The sequence below is a fragment of the Thalassophryne amazonica genome, chromosome 3 (genome assembly GCF_902500255.1).
Source record: "Thalassophryne amazonica chromosome 3, fThaAma1.1, whole genome shotgun sequence".
NCBI classification, from domain to species: Eukaryota; Metazoa; Chordata; class Actinopteri; order Batrachoidiformes; family Batrachoididae; genus Thalassophryne; species Thalassophryne amazonica.
Genome location: NC_047105.1, coordinates 143,375,237 through 143,390,480, shown reverse-complemented (window position 1 = coordinate 143,390,480; position 15,244 = coordinate 143,375,237). Strand labels below are relative to the sequence as shown.

Here is a 15,244-nt window from a genome sequence, read left to right as displayed (position 1 = left end):
TTCCTCCTGTGTGCTTCCTGTGTTCTTCCTGTGATCCTTCCATGTGCTTCTGGTGTTCTTCCCATGTTCTTCGTGTGTTCTTCCCAACGTTAGTTCCCCCCTGGCAGATCCCGAGCAGCCAGGAAAGCAGGCTGACTGGGTGACTGTGAGGAGGAAGCGTAGCCCTAAACAGAAGCCCCGTGTACACCGCCAACCCGTTCACATCTCTAACCGTTTTTCCCCACTCAACGACACACCCGCCGAGGATCAAACTCTGGTTATTGGCGACTCTGTTTTGAGAAATGTGAAGTTAGCGACACCAGCAACCATAGTCAATTGTCTTCCGGGGGCCAGAGCAGGCGACATTGAAGGAAATTTGAAACTGCTGGCTAAGGCTAAGCGTAAATTTGGTAAGATTGTAATTCACGTCGGCAGTAATGACACCCGGTTACGCCAATCGGAGGTCACTAAAATTAATATTGAATCGGTGTGTAACTTTGCAAAAACAATGTCGGACTCTGTAGTTTTCTCTGGGCCCCTCCCTAATCGGACCGGGAGTGACATGTTTAGCCGCATGTTCTCCTTGAATTGCTGGCTGTCTGAGTGGTGTCCAAAAAATGAGGTGGGCTTCATAGATAATTGGCAAAGCTTCTGGGGAAAACCTGGTCTTGTGGTCCATCCCACTTTGGATGGAGCAGCTCTCATTTCTAGAAATCTGGCCAATTTTCTTAAATCCTCCAAACCGTGACTATCCAGGGTTGGGACCAGGAAGCAGAGTTGTAGTCTTACACACCTCTCTGCAGCTTCTCTCCCCCTGCCATCCCCTCATTACCCCATCCCCGTAGAGACGGTGCCTGCTCCCAGACTACCAATAACCAGCAAAAATCTATTTAAGCATAAAAATTCAAAAAGAAAAAATAATATAGCACCTTCAACTGCACCACAGACTAAAACAGTTAAATGTGGTCTGTTAAACATTAGGTCTCTCTCTTCTAAGTCCCTGTTAGTAAATGATATAATAATTGATCAACATATTGATTTATTCTGCCTTACAGAAACCTGGTTACAGCAGGATGAATATGTTAGTTTAAATGAGTCAACACCCCCGAGTCACACTAACTGTCAGAATGCTCGTAGCACGGGCCGAGGCGGAGGATTAGCAGCAATCTTCCATTCCAACTTATTAATTAATCAAAAACCCAGACAGAGCTTTAATTCATTTGAAAGCTTGTCTCTTAGTCTTGTCCATCCAAATTGGAAGTCCCAAAAACCAGTTTTATTTGTTATTATCTATCGTCCACCTGGTCGTTACTGTGAGTTTCTCTGTGAATTTTCAGACCTTTTGTCTGACTTAGTGCTTAGCTCAGATAAGATAATTATAGTGGGCGATTTTAACATCCACACAGATGCTGAGAATGACAGCCTCAACACTGCATTTAATCTATTATTAGACTCTATTGGCTTTGCTCAAAAAGTAAATGAGTCCACCCACCACTTTAATCATATCTTAGATCTTGTTCTGACTTATGGTATGGAAATAGAAGACTTAACAGTATTCCCTGAAAACTCCCTTCTGTCTGATCATTTCTTAATAACATTTACATTTACTCTGATGGACTACCCAGCAGTGGGGAATAAGTTTCATTACACTAGAAGTCTTTCAGAAAGCGCTGTAACTAGGTTTAAGGATATGATTCCTTCTTTATGTTGTCTAATGCCATATACCAACACAGTGCAGAGTAGCTACCTAAACTCTGTAAGGGAGATAGAGTATCTCGTCAATAGTTTTACATCCTCATTGAAGACAACTTTGGATGCTGTAGCTCCTCTGAAAAAGAGAGCTTTAAATCAGAAGTGTCTGACTCCGTGGTATAACTCACAAACTCGTAGCTTAAAGCAGATAACCCGTAAGTTGGAGAGGAAATGGCGTCTCACTAATTTAGAAGATCTTCACTTAGCCTGGAAAAAGAGTCTGTTGCTCTATAAAAAAGCCCTCCGTAAAGCTAGGACATCTTTCTACTCATCACTAATTGAAGGAAATAAGAACAACCCCAGGTTTCTTTTCAGCACTGTAGCCAGGCTGACAAAGAGTCAGAGCTCTATTGAGCTGAGTATTCCATTAACTTTAACTAGTAATGACTTCATGACTTTCTTTGCTAACAAAATTTTAACTATTAGAGAAAAAATTACTCATAACCATCCCAAAGACGTATCGTTATCTTTGGCTGCTTTCAGTGATGCCGGTATTTGGTTAGACTCTTTCTCTCCGATTGTTCTGTCTGAGTTATTTTCATTAGTTACTTCATCCAAACCATCAACATGTTTATTAGACCCCATTCCTACCAGGCTGCTCAAGGAAGCCCTACCATTATTTAATGCTTCGATCTTAAATATGATCAATCTATCTTTGTTAGTTGGCTATGTACCACAGGCTTTTAAGGTGGCAGTAATTAAACCATTACTTAAAAAGCCATCACTTGACCCAGCTATCTTAGCTAATTATAGGCCAATCTCCAACCTTCCTTTTCTCTCAAAAATTCTTGAAAGGGTAGTTGTAAAACAGCTAACTGATCATCTGCAGAGGAATGGTCTATTTGAAGAGTTTCAGTCAGGTTTTAGAATTCATCATAGTACAGAAACAGCATTAGTGAAGGTTACAAATGATCTTCTTATGGCCTCGGACAGTGGACTCATCTCTGTGCTTGTTCTGTTAGACCTCAGTGCTGCTTTTGATACTGTTGACCATAAAATTTTATTACAGAGATTAGAGCATGCCATAGGTATTAAAGGCACTGCGCTGCGGTGGTTTGAATCATATTTGTCTAATAGATTACAATTTGTTCATGTAAATGGGGAATCTTCTTCACAGACTAAAGTTAATTATGGAGTTCCACAAGGTTCTGTGCTAGGACCAATTTTATTCACTTTATACATGCTTCCCTTAGGCAGTATTATTAGACGGTATTGCTTAAATTTTCATTGTTACGCAGATGATACCCAGCTTTATCTATCCATGAAGCCAGAGGACACACACCAATTAGCTAAACTGTAGGATTGTCTTACAGACATAAAGACATGGATGACCTCTAATTTCCTGCTTTTAAACTCAGATAAAACTGAAGTTATTGTACTTGGCCCCACAAATCTTAGAAACATGGTGTCTAACCAGATCCTTACTCTGGATGGCATTACCCTGACCTCTAGTAATACTGTGAGAAATCTTGGAGTCATTTTTGATCAGGATATGTCATTCAAAGCGCATATTAAACAAATATGTAGGACTGCTTTTTTGCATTTACGCAATATCTCTAAAATCAGAAAGGTCTTGTCTCAGAGTGATGCTGAAAAACTAATTCATGCATTTATTTCCTCTAGGCTGGACTATTGTAATTCATTATTATCAGGTTGTCCTAAAAGTTCCCTAAAAAGCCTTCAGTTAATTCAAAATGCTGCAGCTAGAGTACTGACGGGGACTAGAAGGAGAGAGCATATCTCACCCATATTGGCCTCTCTTCATTGGCTTCCTGTTAATTCTAGAATAGAATTTAAAATTCTTCTTCTTACTTATAAGGTTTTGAATAATCAGGTCCCATCTTATCTTAGGGACCTCGTAGTACCATATCACCCCAATAGAGTGCTTCGCTCTCAGACTGCAGGCTTACTTGTAGTTCCTAGGGTTTGTAAGAGTAGAATGGGAGGCAGAGCCTTCAGCTTTCAGGCTCCTCTCCTGTGGAACCAGCTCCCAATTCAGATCAGGGAGAGAGACACCCTCTCTACTTTTAAGATTAGGCTTAAAATTTTCCTTTTTGCTAAAGCTTATAGTTAGGGCTGGATCAGGTGACCCTGAACCATCCCTTAGTTATGCTGCTATAGACGTAGACTGCTGGGGGGTTCCCATGATGCACTGTTTCTTTCTCTTTTTGCTCTGTATGCACCACTCTGCATTTAATCATTAGTGATTGATCTCTGCTCCCCTCCACAGCATGTCTTTTTCCTGGTTCTCTCCCTCAGCCCCAACCAGTCCCAGCAGAAGACTGCCCCTCCCTGAGCCTGGTTCTGCTGGAGGTTTCTTCCTGTTAAAAGGGAGTTTTTCCTTCCCACTGTAGCCAAGTGCTTGCTCACAGGGGGTCGTTTTGACCGTTGGGGTTTTACATAATTATTGTATGGCCTTGCCTTGCAGTGTGGGGCGCCTTGGGGCGGCTGTTTGTTGTGATTTGGCGCTATATAAAAAAATTGATTGATTGATATTGTTCCTGTGTTCTTCCTGTGTTCCTCCTATGTGCTTCCTGTGTGCTTCATGTGTTCTTCCTGTGTGCTTCACGTGTTCTTCCCGTGTTATTCCCATATTGTTCCTGTGTTCTTCCTGTGTTCTTTCTGTGTTCCTCCTGTGTTGTTCATGTGTTCTTCTTGTGCTCTTCCTGTGTGCTTTGTGTATTCGTCCCATTTTCTTCCTGTGTTCTTCCCATGTGCTTCATGTGTTCTTTCTGTGTGCTTCTTCAGTGCTTCCCGTGTGCTTCCTGTGTTATTCCTGTGTGCTTTCCTTGTGCTTTGCATGTTCTTCCTGTGTTCTTCCTGTGTTCTTCCCATGTTCTTCCAGTGTTCTTCCTGTGTTCTTCCCATGTTCTTCCAGTGTTCTTCCTATGTTCATCCCGTGTTCTTCCTGTGTTCTTTCCGTGTTCTTTTTGTGTGCTTCATGTGTTCTTCCCATGTTCTTCCTGTGTTCCTCCCATGTTCTTCCTGTTTGTTTTGCGTGTTCTTCCTGTGTTCTTCACGTGTTCTTTCCTGTGTTCTTCCCGTGTGCTTCCTGTGTTCTTCCTGTGTGCTTCCCATGTCCTTCCTGTGTGTTTTGTGGGCTCTTTACATGTTCTTCCTGTGTGCTTCCTCTGTGCTTCCCGTTTGCTTCACGTGTTCTTCCTGTGTGCTTCATGTGTGTTCTTCCTGTGCTCTTCCCGTGTTCTTCCCGTGTTCTTCTTGTGTGCTTTGCATGTTCTTCCTGTGTTCTTCACGTGTTCTTTCCTGTGTTCTTCCCATGTGCTTCCTGTCTTCTTCCCATGTTCTTCCTGTGTGCTTCCCGTGTCCTTTCTGTGTGTTTTGTGGGCTCTTCCCATGTTCTTCCTGTGTGCTTCCTCTGTGCTTCCCGTGTGCTTCTCGTGTTCTTCATGTGTGCTTCATGTGTGTTCTTCCTGTGTGCTTTCTGAGTTCTTCCTGTGTTCTTCCTGTGTCCTTCCCATGTTCTTCCTGTGTTCTTCCCATGTTCTTCCTCTGTTCTTCCTGTGTTCTTCCCATGTTCTTCTTGTGTTCTTCCTGTGTTCTTTCTGTGCTGCCTGTGTTCTTTACATTTTCTTCCTGTCTTCTTCCCATGTTCTTCCTGTGTTCTTCCTGCGTGTTTCCTGTGTTCTGCCTGTGTTCTTCCCATGTGCTTCCTGTGTCTTTCACGTGTTCTTCCCGTGTGCTTCCTGTGTTCTTCCCATTTACTTCCTGTGTTGTTCCTGTGTGCTTTGTGGGCTCTTCCCGTGTTCTTCCTGTGTTCTTCCCGTGTTCTTCCTGTGTGCTTCCTCTATGCTTCCTGTGTGCTTTATGTGTTCTTCCTTTGTGCTTTCTGTGTGCTTTGCATGTGCTTCCTGAGTTCTTCCTGTGATCCTCCCATGTGCTTCGTGTGTGCTTCCTGTGTGCTTCGCATGTTCTTCCTGTGTTCTTCCTCTGTGCTTCCTGTGTGCTTCGCGTGTTCTTCCTGTGTTCTTCATATGTTCTTCCCATATGCTTCTTGTGTGCTTCCCGTGTTCTTCCTGTGTGCTTTGCGTGTTCTTCCTGTGTTCTTCATGTGTTCTTCCCATATACTTCCTGTGTGCTTCCCATGTGCTTCCTGTGTGCTTCATGTGTTCTTCCTGTGTGCTTCCCGTGTTCTTTTGCTGTGTTCTTCTTGTGTTGTTCCTGTGTGTTTCCAGTGTTCTTCCTATGTGCTTCCCGTGTTCTTCCTGTGTGCTTCCCGTGTGCTTCACGTGTTCTGGCTGTGTTCTGCCTGTGTTCTTCCCGTGTCCTTCCTGTGTGCTTCCTGTGATCATCTTGTGTTCTTCTTGTGTTCTTCCCATGTGCTTCCTGTGTGCTTTCCATGTTCTTCCAGTGTTCTTCCCATGTTCTTCCCATGTGCTTCCTGTATGCTTCCTGTGAGCTTCATGTGTTCTTCCTGTGTTCTTCCTGTGGTCTTCTTGTGTGCTTCCTGTGTTCTTCCTCTGTGCTTCCTGTGTTCTTCCCATGTTCCTCCTGTGTGCCTCCCGTGTTCTTCCTGTGTGCTTCCTGTGTGCTTTCCCATGTTATTCCTGTGTGTTTCCTGTGTGCTTCCTGTGTGATCCTGTGTGCTTCCTGTGTTCTTCCTGTGTTCCTCCCGTGTGCTTCCTGTGTGCTTTGCATGTTCTTCCTGTGTGCTTCCTGTGTTCTTCCTGTGTTTTTCCCATTTTCTTCCCATTTTCTTCCTGTGTTCTTCCCGTGTTCTTCCCGTGTGCTTCCCATGTTCTTCCCGTGTTCTTCCTGTGTTTTTCCCATGTTCTTCCCATATGCTTCCTGTGTGCTTCCCATGTGCTTTGCATGTTCTTCCTGTGTGCTTCCCGTGTTCTTCCTGTGTGCTTCCTGTGTGCTTCCTGTGTTCTTCCCCTGTTCTTCCTGTGTGTTTCCTTTGTGCTTCCCATGTGCTCCGCGTGTTCTTCCCGTGTGCTTCCTGTGTTCTCCCCATGTTCTTTCCATGTTCTTCCTGTTTTCTTTCCATGTTCCCTCATGCATGGTAGGTGAACTGGTTACTGTAAATTGACCGTGGTTTTGAATGTGTGTTGGTCCTTCGGCAGACTGGTGTCACATCCAGGATGAATACTACTTCTCGCCTACTGACTGCTCAAATAGACTCCAGAGGAACATGTGGAATTCGAGAATGAATGAATGAAAGGATTCTACTGCTTTACCAGAAGTTGTGATATCTGTTGATGCTGACAAGGTGTTTGACAGAGTTGATTGGCATTATTTGTTTGCGGTTTAGAAAAATCTGGATTTGGCAAAGTTTTTATATCCTGGATACGTCTTCTGTACACATCACCATTTGTCAGTATAACTACTAATACTGTTCAATCTAGTTACTTTCTCTTAAATCATGGCTGTAGACAAGGTTGCCCTATCACCCCTCCTTTTCGCTTTAGCAATAGAACCCCTTTCCATTCATATTAAGTCTTCAAACATGTTGAGTGGTATTATACGATCATGTATCGAATGTAAACTCTCGTTATATACCGATGACCTGTTATTATATGTCACAGATCTTGTTAAGGCCTGCCCCGTGTCACTCTTCAGGATTTGGTTCGTTTTCAGGGTATAAAGTCAGTGTTTGGAAAAGTGAATGCTATCCAATGTTCAAGCTATGCACCTTTCTCAAACGGATGTCCCCTTTAAACTAAGCTGTTCAGGATTTAAATATCTGGGCGTTAGTGTTGTCAGGTCTTACAAGTCTTGCTATTCTACAAATTTTTGTCCCCTATTAACTGATATTAGAGCTGATTTTCAGCAATGGGGTTCCCTCCCACTCTCCTTGGTTGGAAGGATTAACGTTGTGAAGATAAATGTCCTTCCAAAGTTTTTGTTTTTATTTCAGTGTTTGCCTATATTTATACCCAAAAGCTTTTTCAAAACTATTGATTCAGTTATATCTCATTTTTTATGGAATGGTAAAACACCCAGAATTAGACTGAGACTACTTCAGAGCTGCAGGTGTGAAGAGAGCCTCTCATTGCCAAACTTCAAATTTTATTACTGGGCTGCAAATATAGTTAAAACTGGATTTTGGCTAAACTCAGTTGATGCACCTTGGTGTTTGTTAGAATCACAGTCCTGTCCCTTGTCTTCCCTCGCCGCCCTACTAACTGGCTCAGTCTCTGTCAACCCCTCTGGCCTTATGAGCAACCCGGTGGTCATTTCCACACTAAAGATATGGACTCAATTCAGAAGGCATGATACTGCCTTCTGCCAACCCGAGATACATTGATATTGAATGATCTTTGTTGATCATTCAATATCAACTCCACTGTTGTGAAATCTTATACAGTAGTGTTCAGAATAATAGCAGTGTGTGACTAAATGGTAAATGGACTGCATTTATATAGCACTTTTTCATCTACATCAGATGCTCAAAGCGCTTCACAGTTATGCCTCACATTCACCCCGATGACTAAAAAGATTAATCCAGGTTTTGAGTATATTTCTTATTGTTACATGGGAAACACGGTACCAGTAGATTCAGTAGATTCTCACAAATCCAACACGACCAAGCATTCATGATATGCACACTCTTAAGGCTATGAAATTGGGCTATTAGTAAAAAAAAAACGTAGAAAAGGGGGTGTTCACAATAATAGTAGCATCTGCTGTTGATGCTACAAACTCAAAACTATTATGTTCAAACTGCTTTTTTAGTAATCCTGTGAATCACTAAACTATTATTTAGTTGTATAACCACAGTTTTTCATGATTTCTTCACATCTGTGAGGCATTAATTTTGTTGGTTTGGAACCAAGATTTTGCCCATTTACAAGTGTGCTTGGGGTCATTGTCTTGTTGAAACTCCCATTTCAAGGGCATGTTCTCTTCAGCATAAGGAAACATGACCTCTTCAAGTATTCTGACATATCCAAACTGATCCATGATACCTGGTATGCGATATATAGGCCCAACACCATAGTAGTAGAAACATGCCCATATCATGATGCTTGCACCACCATGCTTCACTGTCTTCACTGTGAACTGTGGCTTGAATTCAGAGTTTGGGGGTCGTCTCACAAACTGGACCCAAAAAGAACAATTTTACTCTCATCAGTCCACAAAATATTCATTCATTTCTCTTTAGGCCAGTTGATGTGCTCTTTGGCAAATTGTAACCTCTTCTGCACATGTCTTTTATTTAACAGAGGGACTTTGCGGGGGATTCTTGCAAATAAATTAGCTTCACACAGACGTCTTCTAACTGTCACAGCACTTACAGGTAACTCCAGACTGTCTTTGATCATCCTGGAGCTGATCAGTGGGTGAGCCTTTGCCATTCTGGTTATTCTTCTATCCATTTTGATGGTTGTTTTTCGTTTTCTTCCACGCGTCTCTGTTTTTTTTTGTTTTTTGTTTTTTGTTTTTTTTTGTCCATTTTAAAGCATTGGAGATCATTGTAGATGAACAGCCTATAATTTTTTGCACCTGCGTATAGGTTTTCCCCTCGCCAATCAACTTTTTAATCAAACTAACTAGAACGCTTTTCTTCTGAACAATGTCTTGAACGTCTCATTTTCCTCAGGCTTTCAAAGAGAAAAGCATGTTCAACAGGTGCTGGCTTCATCCTTACATAGGGGACACCTGATTCACACCTGTTTGTTCCACAAAATTGACGAACTGACTGACTGAATGCCACACTACTATTATTGTGAACACCCCCTTTTCTACTTTTTTTTACTAATAGCCCAATTTCATAGCCTTAAGAGTGTGCATATCATGAATACTTGGTCTTGTGAGAATCTACTGAATCTACTGGTACCTTGTTTCCGATGTAACAATAAGAAATATACTCAAAACCTGGATTAATCCTTTTAGTAACATAGCACTACTATTATTCTGAACACTACTGTATTTAAACCTGCCCTTACAGATTCCATTTTTACCACATGGCACAATAAAGGACTGAGGTGTTTTAGGGATTTTTATGAGGATGGGGTTTTCTGCTCCTTTATAGATCGAGCTAATACGTTTTCCCTCCCGCCTTCTCATCTGTTTAGGTATTTTCAGGTGAGAAATAGTGTAAAATCTGTATTTCCTAACTTTCTTCGTATTCCACCTGAGCAGATATGCGACAGACTGCTGCAGTTGAACCCTTTGCAAAAGTCTTTAATTTCAAAAGTTTACAGTAAGATTCAGTCTTATGATGGTTATTTAACCACCAAAACCAAAGTGACTTGGGAGCAAGAGCGATCTCTGACCTTTGATGAACACAGGTGGGAAAAGGTACTTTATTGATCATTCATTATCAACTCCACTCTTGTGAAATCACTCAGGGTAAAAGGAGGCTCCAGGGAGGGCGATGTGGAACTGACACATCATCTTGATTGGCCTTTTAACCCTCACCATTCGTCACTTGACATTGATTCAGTTTAAAGTGGTGTTCAAATGTCATTACTCTAAATGCAACTTGCAATTTTTTCCAAATACTGCTGATGTCTGTGATAGGTGCTCCTGTTCTCCCTGTAATCTCTCACACATTTTCTTCTTCTGTTCAAGCCTTAACAATATTTGGCAGTCTTATTTTGGTGTGCTGTCCAAGGTCCTTGATAAAACCATCGTGATCTCTCCGTATGTAGCCATCTTTGGGCTACCTGAGGAACACACCCGTTTTTTTCATCAGTGCAGCTGGAGAACCTGGCCTTCACCTCTCTGATGGTGAGATGCCATCTTCTCCTGCAATGAAAATCACCAAATGCCCCATCCCAAACTCTCTGGATTAATGATGCCATGTCCTTTTTAAAGGTTGAAAAAAATCAGGTACTTCAGGCAAGGCAACCTATGCAAGTTATAAATGCAAATCATTCATTGATCTCTTCGAGAATCCTTAGGAGCACCTTATTTATACTTAGGACCTTTATTTATTCTTTTTTTTTCCTATCTTACTTTTTTCTTCTTTCCCTTTTTTAAAATTTTTTTGCAACTCTATTTTATTATTGCTGTCAGGTTTGGTGAATTCCTGTGTCTTTGCTCTTTAATTGTATTACACTGCAGAAATGCTTGTTTATTTTGAAAAACTGTTTGACCTCTACTGCACTGTTTTGGGAAAGGCCTATTCATACCTCTAGATTTATGTTTGTTACTTATTCTTGCTATACAAAATTTAAAAGGTGTATGCTAATATTTTCTTGATGTTTATGCTTGTTTATCTGCTATGTATACGTAATAAAATATATGAAACAGAGAATGAATGAATGAATTAATTAATAGGGAACCCTCCACATTTTTGTTTTTACATTTTATTATGCTGACAACTTTGTGTAGAGCATTTACCTCAGCGGTATAAGGAGTTGGGCTGCCAATATGTAGACCTGGGTTTGATTCCCACTGTCTGTCTGTGACCGTGGACAAGACACTTTGTCTACATTGTCTCGGTCACCGAGCTGTAAGTGTGGGTGACTGTCAAAATAGCCTGACTCTCTTTGACTTCATGTTAAGTAATCCAGGGATGCTCTCTGGCACCAGTGGACCTCAGAGCCTGTAATGTACTGAAAAGAAGAACGTCCATAAAAATTTCCTAAAATGAGTGATATTTGATGTATCTATTGTTGGATGTAAGAGTCTATTGTGATACAGACTTTCAGCATGTCCTTTTAGAGTTTTTTTTTCCAACAAGTAAATAGTTTTGAGCAATTACTATCTCCATGCCTTTCTTCTGTCTCACTCTCCCATGGTCAACCACACCACTGCCACCAGTTGGAGGCCTTCTACTCCATCTTCACCACAGAGCAGCAAGACCACGTCAAGTCTGTGGAATATCTGCGCAGTAACTTCAGGCCCATTCAGAGCTTAGGCAGTCGACACGTCTTCAAGTCTGCAATCAAGGATGCCTGGATGCCTCACATGATAGACGGCAGCATCAGCCCATATGGCACAGAGGCTTCCAAAGGTACGGCTGCTCAAACGCTTACTTTGTTCTAATTACCATTAACAGGTCCTGGGGATGATGACAAACTGCACGTGACACTGCGGGTGGTCCTCCAGTCCAGTGACAGACAGGTGGACCTGTGTCTTATCCTGGAATGTTTGCATGATCATTAGTGTCGTATGTCTCACACCAAACCCGTCTGTGTGAGGTAATAGTCTGCATGTACAGTATGCTTGGTTTGTGAGGTTTTTCTGCATTGACAATGATTTTCAGATAAGAAAAAGGACCGCCCTGCCTCACTGCTGATGGTTATTTGCTCCGAGTAGTGGAGTCACCGCTCTCATCTTCACAAAGGGTCTTTGTGGCTGTATGGAAATTAGTTCTTCGGGGCAAGTTCACTAAGGACTCACAGACTGGAGTTTCAGGTTTGCTGAGTCTTTCAGTGTTTAAAGAAATGTGAAATATTATCTCAAACATCTCCTCTTGTCAGTGAGTGATACTAATGTTAGATCATGCAGAGAGGAAGTAATAAATGGTAAATGGACTGTTTCCATCTGATGCAGAGTCTCAAAGAGATTTACAATGATTCATTTCATTTCAATTTATTTATACAGTGCCAACACTGTCATGGCTCAAGTTTTTGATGTTTAGTTCACATCTCTGGGTTTCTATTTGTAGTATTATCTCCCTCCCAATCCAATATGTACTGGAGAATGAAATAGAGCAGCAATGTCAAAGACTGACTTATATGGATGGAACAGCATTGTCCTTCCAATTTTCCTTCCAAACCTGCAAAGTGAACTGTGGACCTTGATCAGAAACAATGTCCAAGGATATCCCGTGCAGCCACAACATATGGTGGACTAGGAGACTGGCAGTTTCTTGGGCTGAAGGGAATTTGGTAGGGCAAGATAGTGTGCAGCATTGCAAAAGACTCAAGTATTATGAGGATAATTGTGTGTCCTTTTGACAGCGGAAAGCTACTAATGAAATACAGGCTGATGTAAGACCAGTGGATGGCCAGGAACTGGCATGGGCTGGAGTAATCTGGGAGGCAGGAATAAGAGAATTTGATGTGGGCACAGAGAGTAGAGTATGTGACAAAGTCCCTTGTGTCACAGTCCAGTGTGGGCCATCAGAAATGTCTCTTTGCAATGCCTCAAATCCTGTGGTTGCCAGGGTGACATGTCAATTTAGAGAAGTGGCAAAACTGCAAGTCTTGGGAATGGGTGGAAGGTGAGACAAAAAAAGATGGCCAAGATGTCCCCTACCTGAACCGAGGCACTGCTGTTTGCCTTCCCTAATGGTCCCAGATTAGGATGCCAACAATAAGAGCAGAAGGAATGATGGGAGATTGATCTGAAGAAGTGAAGTATTGACATAGTGTGTTTGTTTAGTATTTTGGGGGGTGTTCATGCATATAGTGCATAAACATATACATATAGGATGTATGTGTTATGTGTCGACACGGGTTGAGGAGCGGACCTGCGTCAGACGGAACCCAGCGCTACAAATAACCAGAAAAGCGGTTCCAAAAACAATATATTTATTTCCCCCGCTGGTGCATAAAAAGTGTAAAAACAGAAATAGCGTCCCTCTGGTGGAGTGAAGGCTGGCACGCTCTTCAGCGCCCAAAAGGATCGAAGCCCGGCGCTCCTGGACCCACTACCACCGCCAAACACCCCCCAGGTGGACACGACAAACCGACTCTCTGCGAAGCATAGAAGAGGTGAGGTAAGTTAGCATTTACAACTAATATCCTTCAAAAGACACACACTATCAGCAACACATACAGGTCTGTATTTTAAGCTTTATGCAAATGAGCAGCTTCTCACAACAGGTGGAGGACCACTTGTCCGCATGCCACAGCAGTGAGAAGCGAGCTGCACAATCCTCATCACAATTCAAGTATACTGCGTAACAAAATACCAAGTTACTATCAACAATTAGTCAAACACTTAATCACCTTTGATGTGTGCTGACAGCATGTGTCCCTCACCCTTCCTTGCTTCACGGGCTCGATGTGTCAAACCCAGGCGCGGTCCTCAGCGTCTCACAAACGAACATCACAAGGTCGAGTTCCCGGCAGTTCTGCTTGAATCACACATGACTTAAATGCAGAACGCCATCCAATTATCTGCTTCAGCTGAAAGTCTTTAAGGTTGCATGTGAGCACCAGTCACAGGTGCTGCACATGATGTTGATGAGGGTGAAGGATTCTTCAGCCAGCACCTTCTCCACAGACAAATCAGTTCTCATGCCACCTGGAGAGCAAAGAAAAGAAAAGAACACCAAAATATCCAGCCACACCCCCCAACACACAACAGTATGCCAAGTTCTTATGATCAGTCCAAATGATGAAAGGGATGTCACTGCCCTCCATCCAGTGCTTCCATTCCTCTGGTGCCACCTCAGCTGCCAGAGAGATGACACTTCATAATTGCACTCAGTGGGAAGGGAAAGTGTGAGAAATTAGTTCATGGTCAGTATCGAGGTGTTGAGGTAGGACGGTCTCAATCCTGATGTCAGAGGCATCAGGATTGAGCTCAGCTATGAACTAGCAAATCTCCAGAAGATGTTGTAAGACTTGGCAGAAGTCGACCCTGTGTTCTGTAAGGGTTTTGGAGTAGATGAGGATGTCATCCAAACAAACAAAAACAAATCGGTTTAGGAAATTACAGAGAACATCATTGACTGAAGCTTGAACTGTCATGGTCAAACTGAAGGGCATGCCCAGATATTCGAAGTGGCCAAGAGAAGTGTTGAAGGTAATATTTCACTCATCTCCCTCCACTAAATGAAACAGAGACGATCAGATTTAGCCAATACATATGTACATGGACAGATTCAAAAGCTGAACTGAGGAGTCGAAGCAGATATACTTGTATCATTTTTTTATGGTTATGATATTCAACCCCCTGTTATCCTCAGACAGATGGAGGGTACTGTCCTATTTTGCTGACAAAAACAAAACTGGACCAAAAGGGTTGAATAATTCCTGGCATTAATGTACTGTCCCATCGATTCCCTCTCCAGGCAAGACAGGTTGTTCATCTGAACAGATGGTAATGGTGCACCTGGCAGTCAATCAATGGAACAGTTGTAATGACATAGCCAAGGTGGAAGAGATAATGCCCGGTCTGTATTAAACACCTCACGTAGGTCATGATACATTGTGGGTACTAGAGTTAATTAGAGTTAATTTGAGTGATTTGACAGGAAATGATTTTGCAATCTCTATGGATGGAAAAGCAAAGCAGATTGTAAACAGTTTGATATGCATGACTCAGTCCACTGGGAAATGTTAGTGGTCAAGCAGTCTTTCAGTGCAAATATAAACTTGAGCAAACCACACACAGTTAAAGGTCTAGAGAAGAAAACAAACATAAAATTTATCAGAAAGAAAGCACAAAATAAAAAAGAAAATAATATAATTACATAGTAGCAAAAAAGAGTTTACATATTAAAAAGAGAAAAGTATGTACAAAACTGTGGATATTTCAGTGTCAGTGGATATTAACCAAAAATAAATATTTCCCTCATTTCAAGTGTGTCATGTGACCTGGCTGTTTGGTGCCAGTGTCATTCAAAGCTCTAACAGCAGTT

General features: G+C 42.0%; 1 protein-coding gene across 1 annotated transcript in view; it reads left to right on the top strand.

The window, feature by feature from the left end:
* LOC117507850 (receptor-type tyrosine-protein phosphatase gamma-like) overlaps window positions 1-15,244 on the top strand; it is a 954,825-nt gene that overhangs the window by 856,040 nt on the left and 83,541 nt on the right. The window contains exon 8 of the mRNA XM_034167634.1: window positions 11,467-11,659. Within this exon, the coding sequence (XP_034023525.1) occupies window positions 11,467-11,659 (193 nt within the window). The remainder of the gene's footprint in view (window positions 1-11,466; window positions 11,660-15,244) is intronic.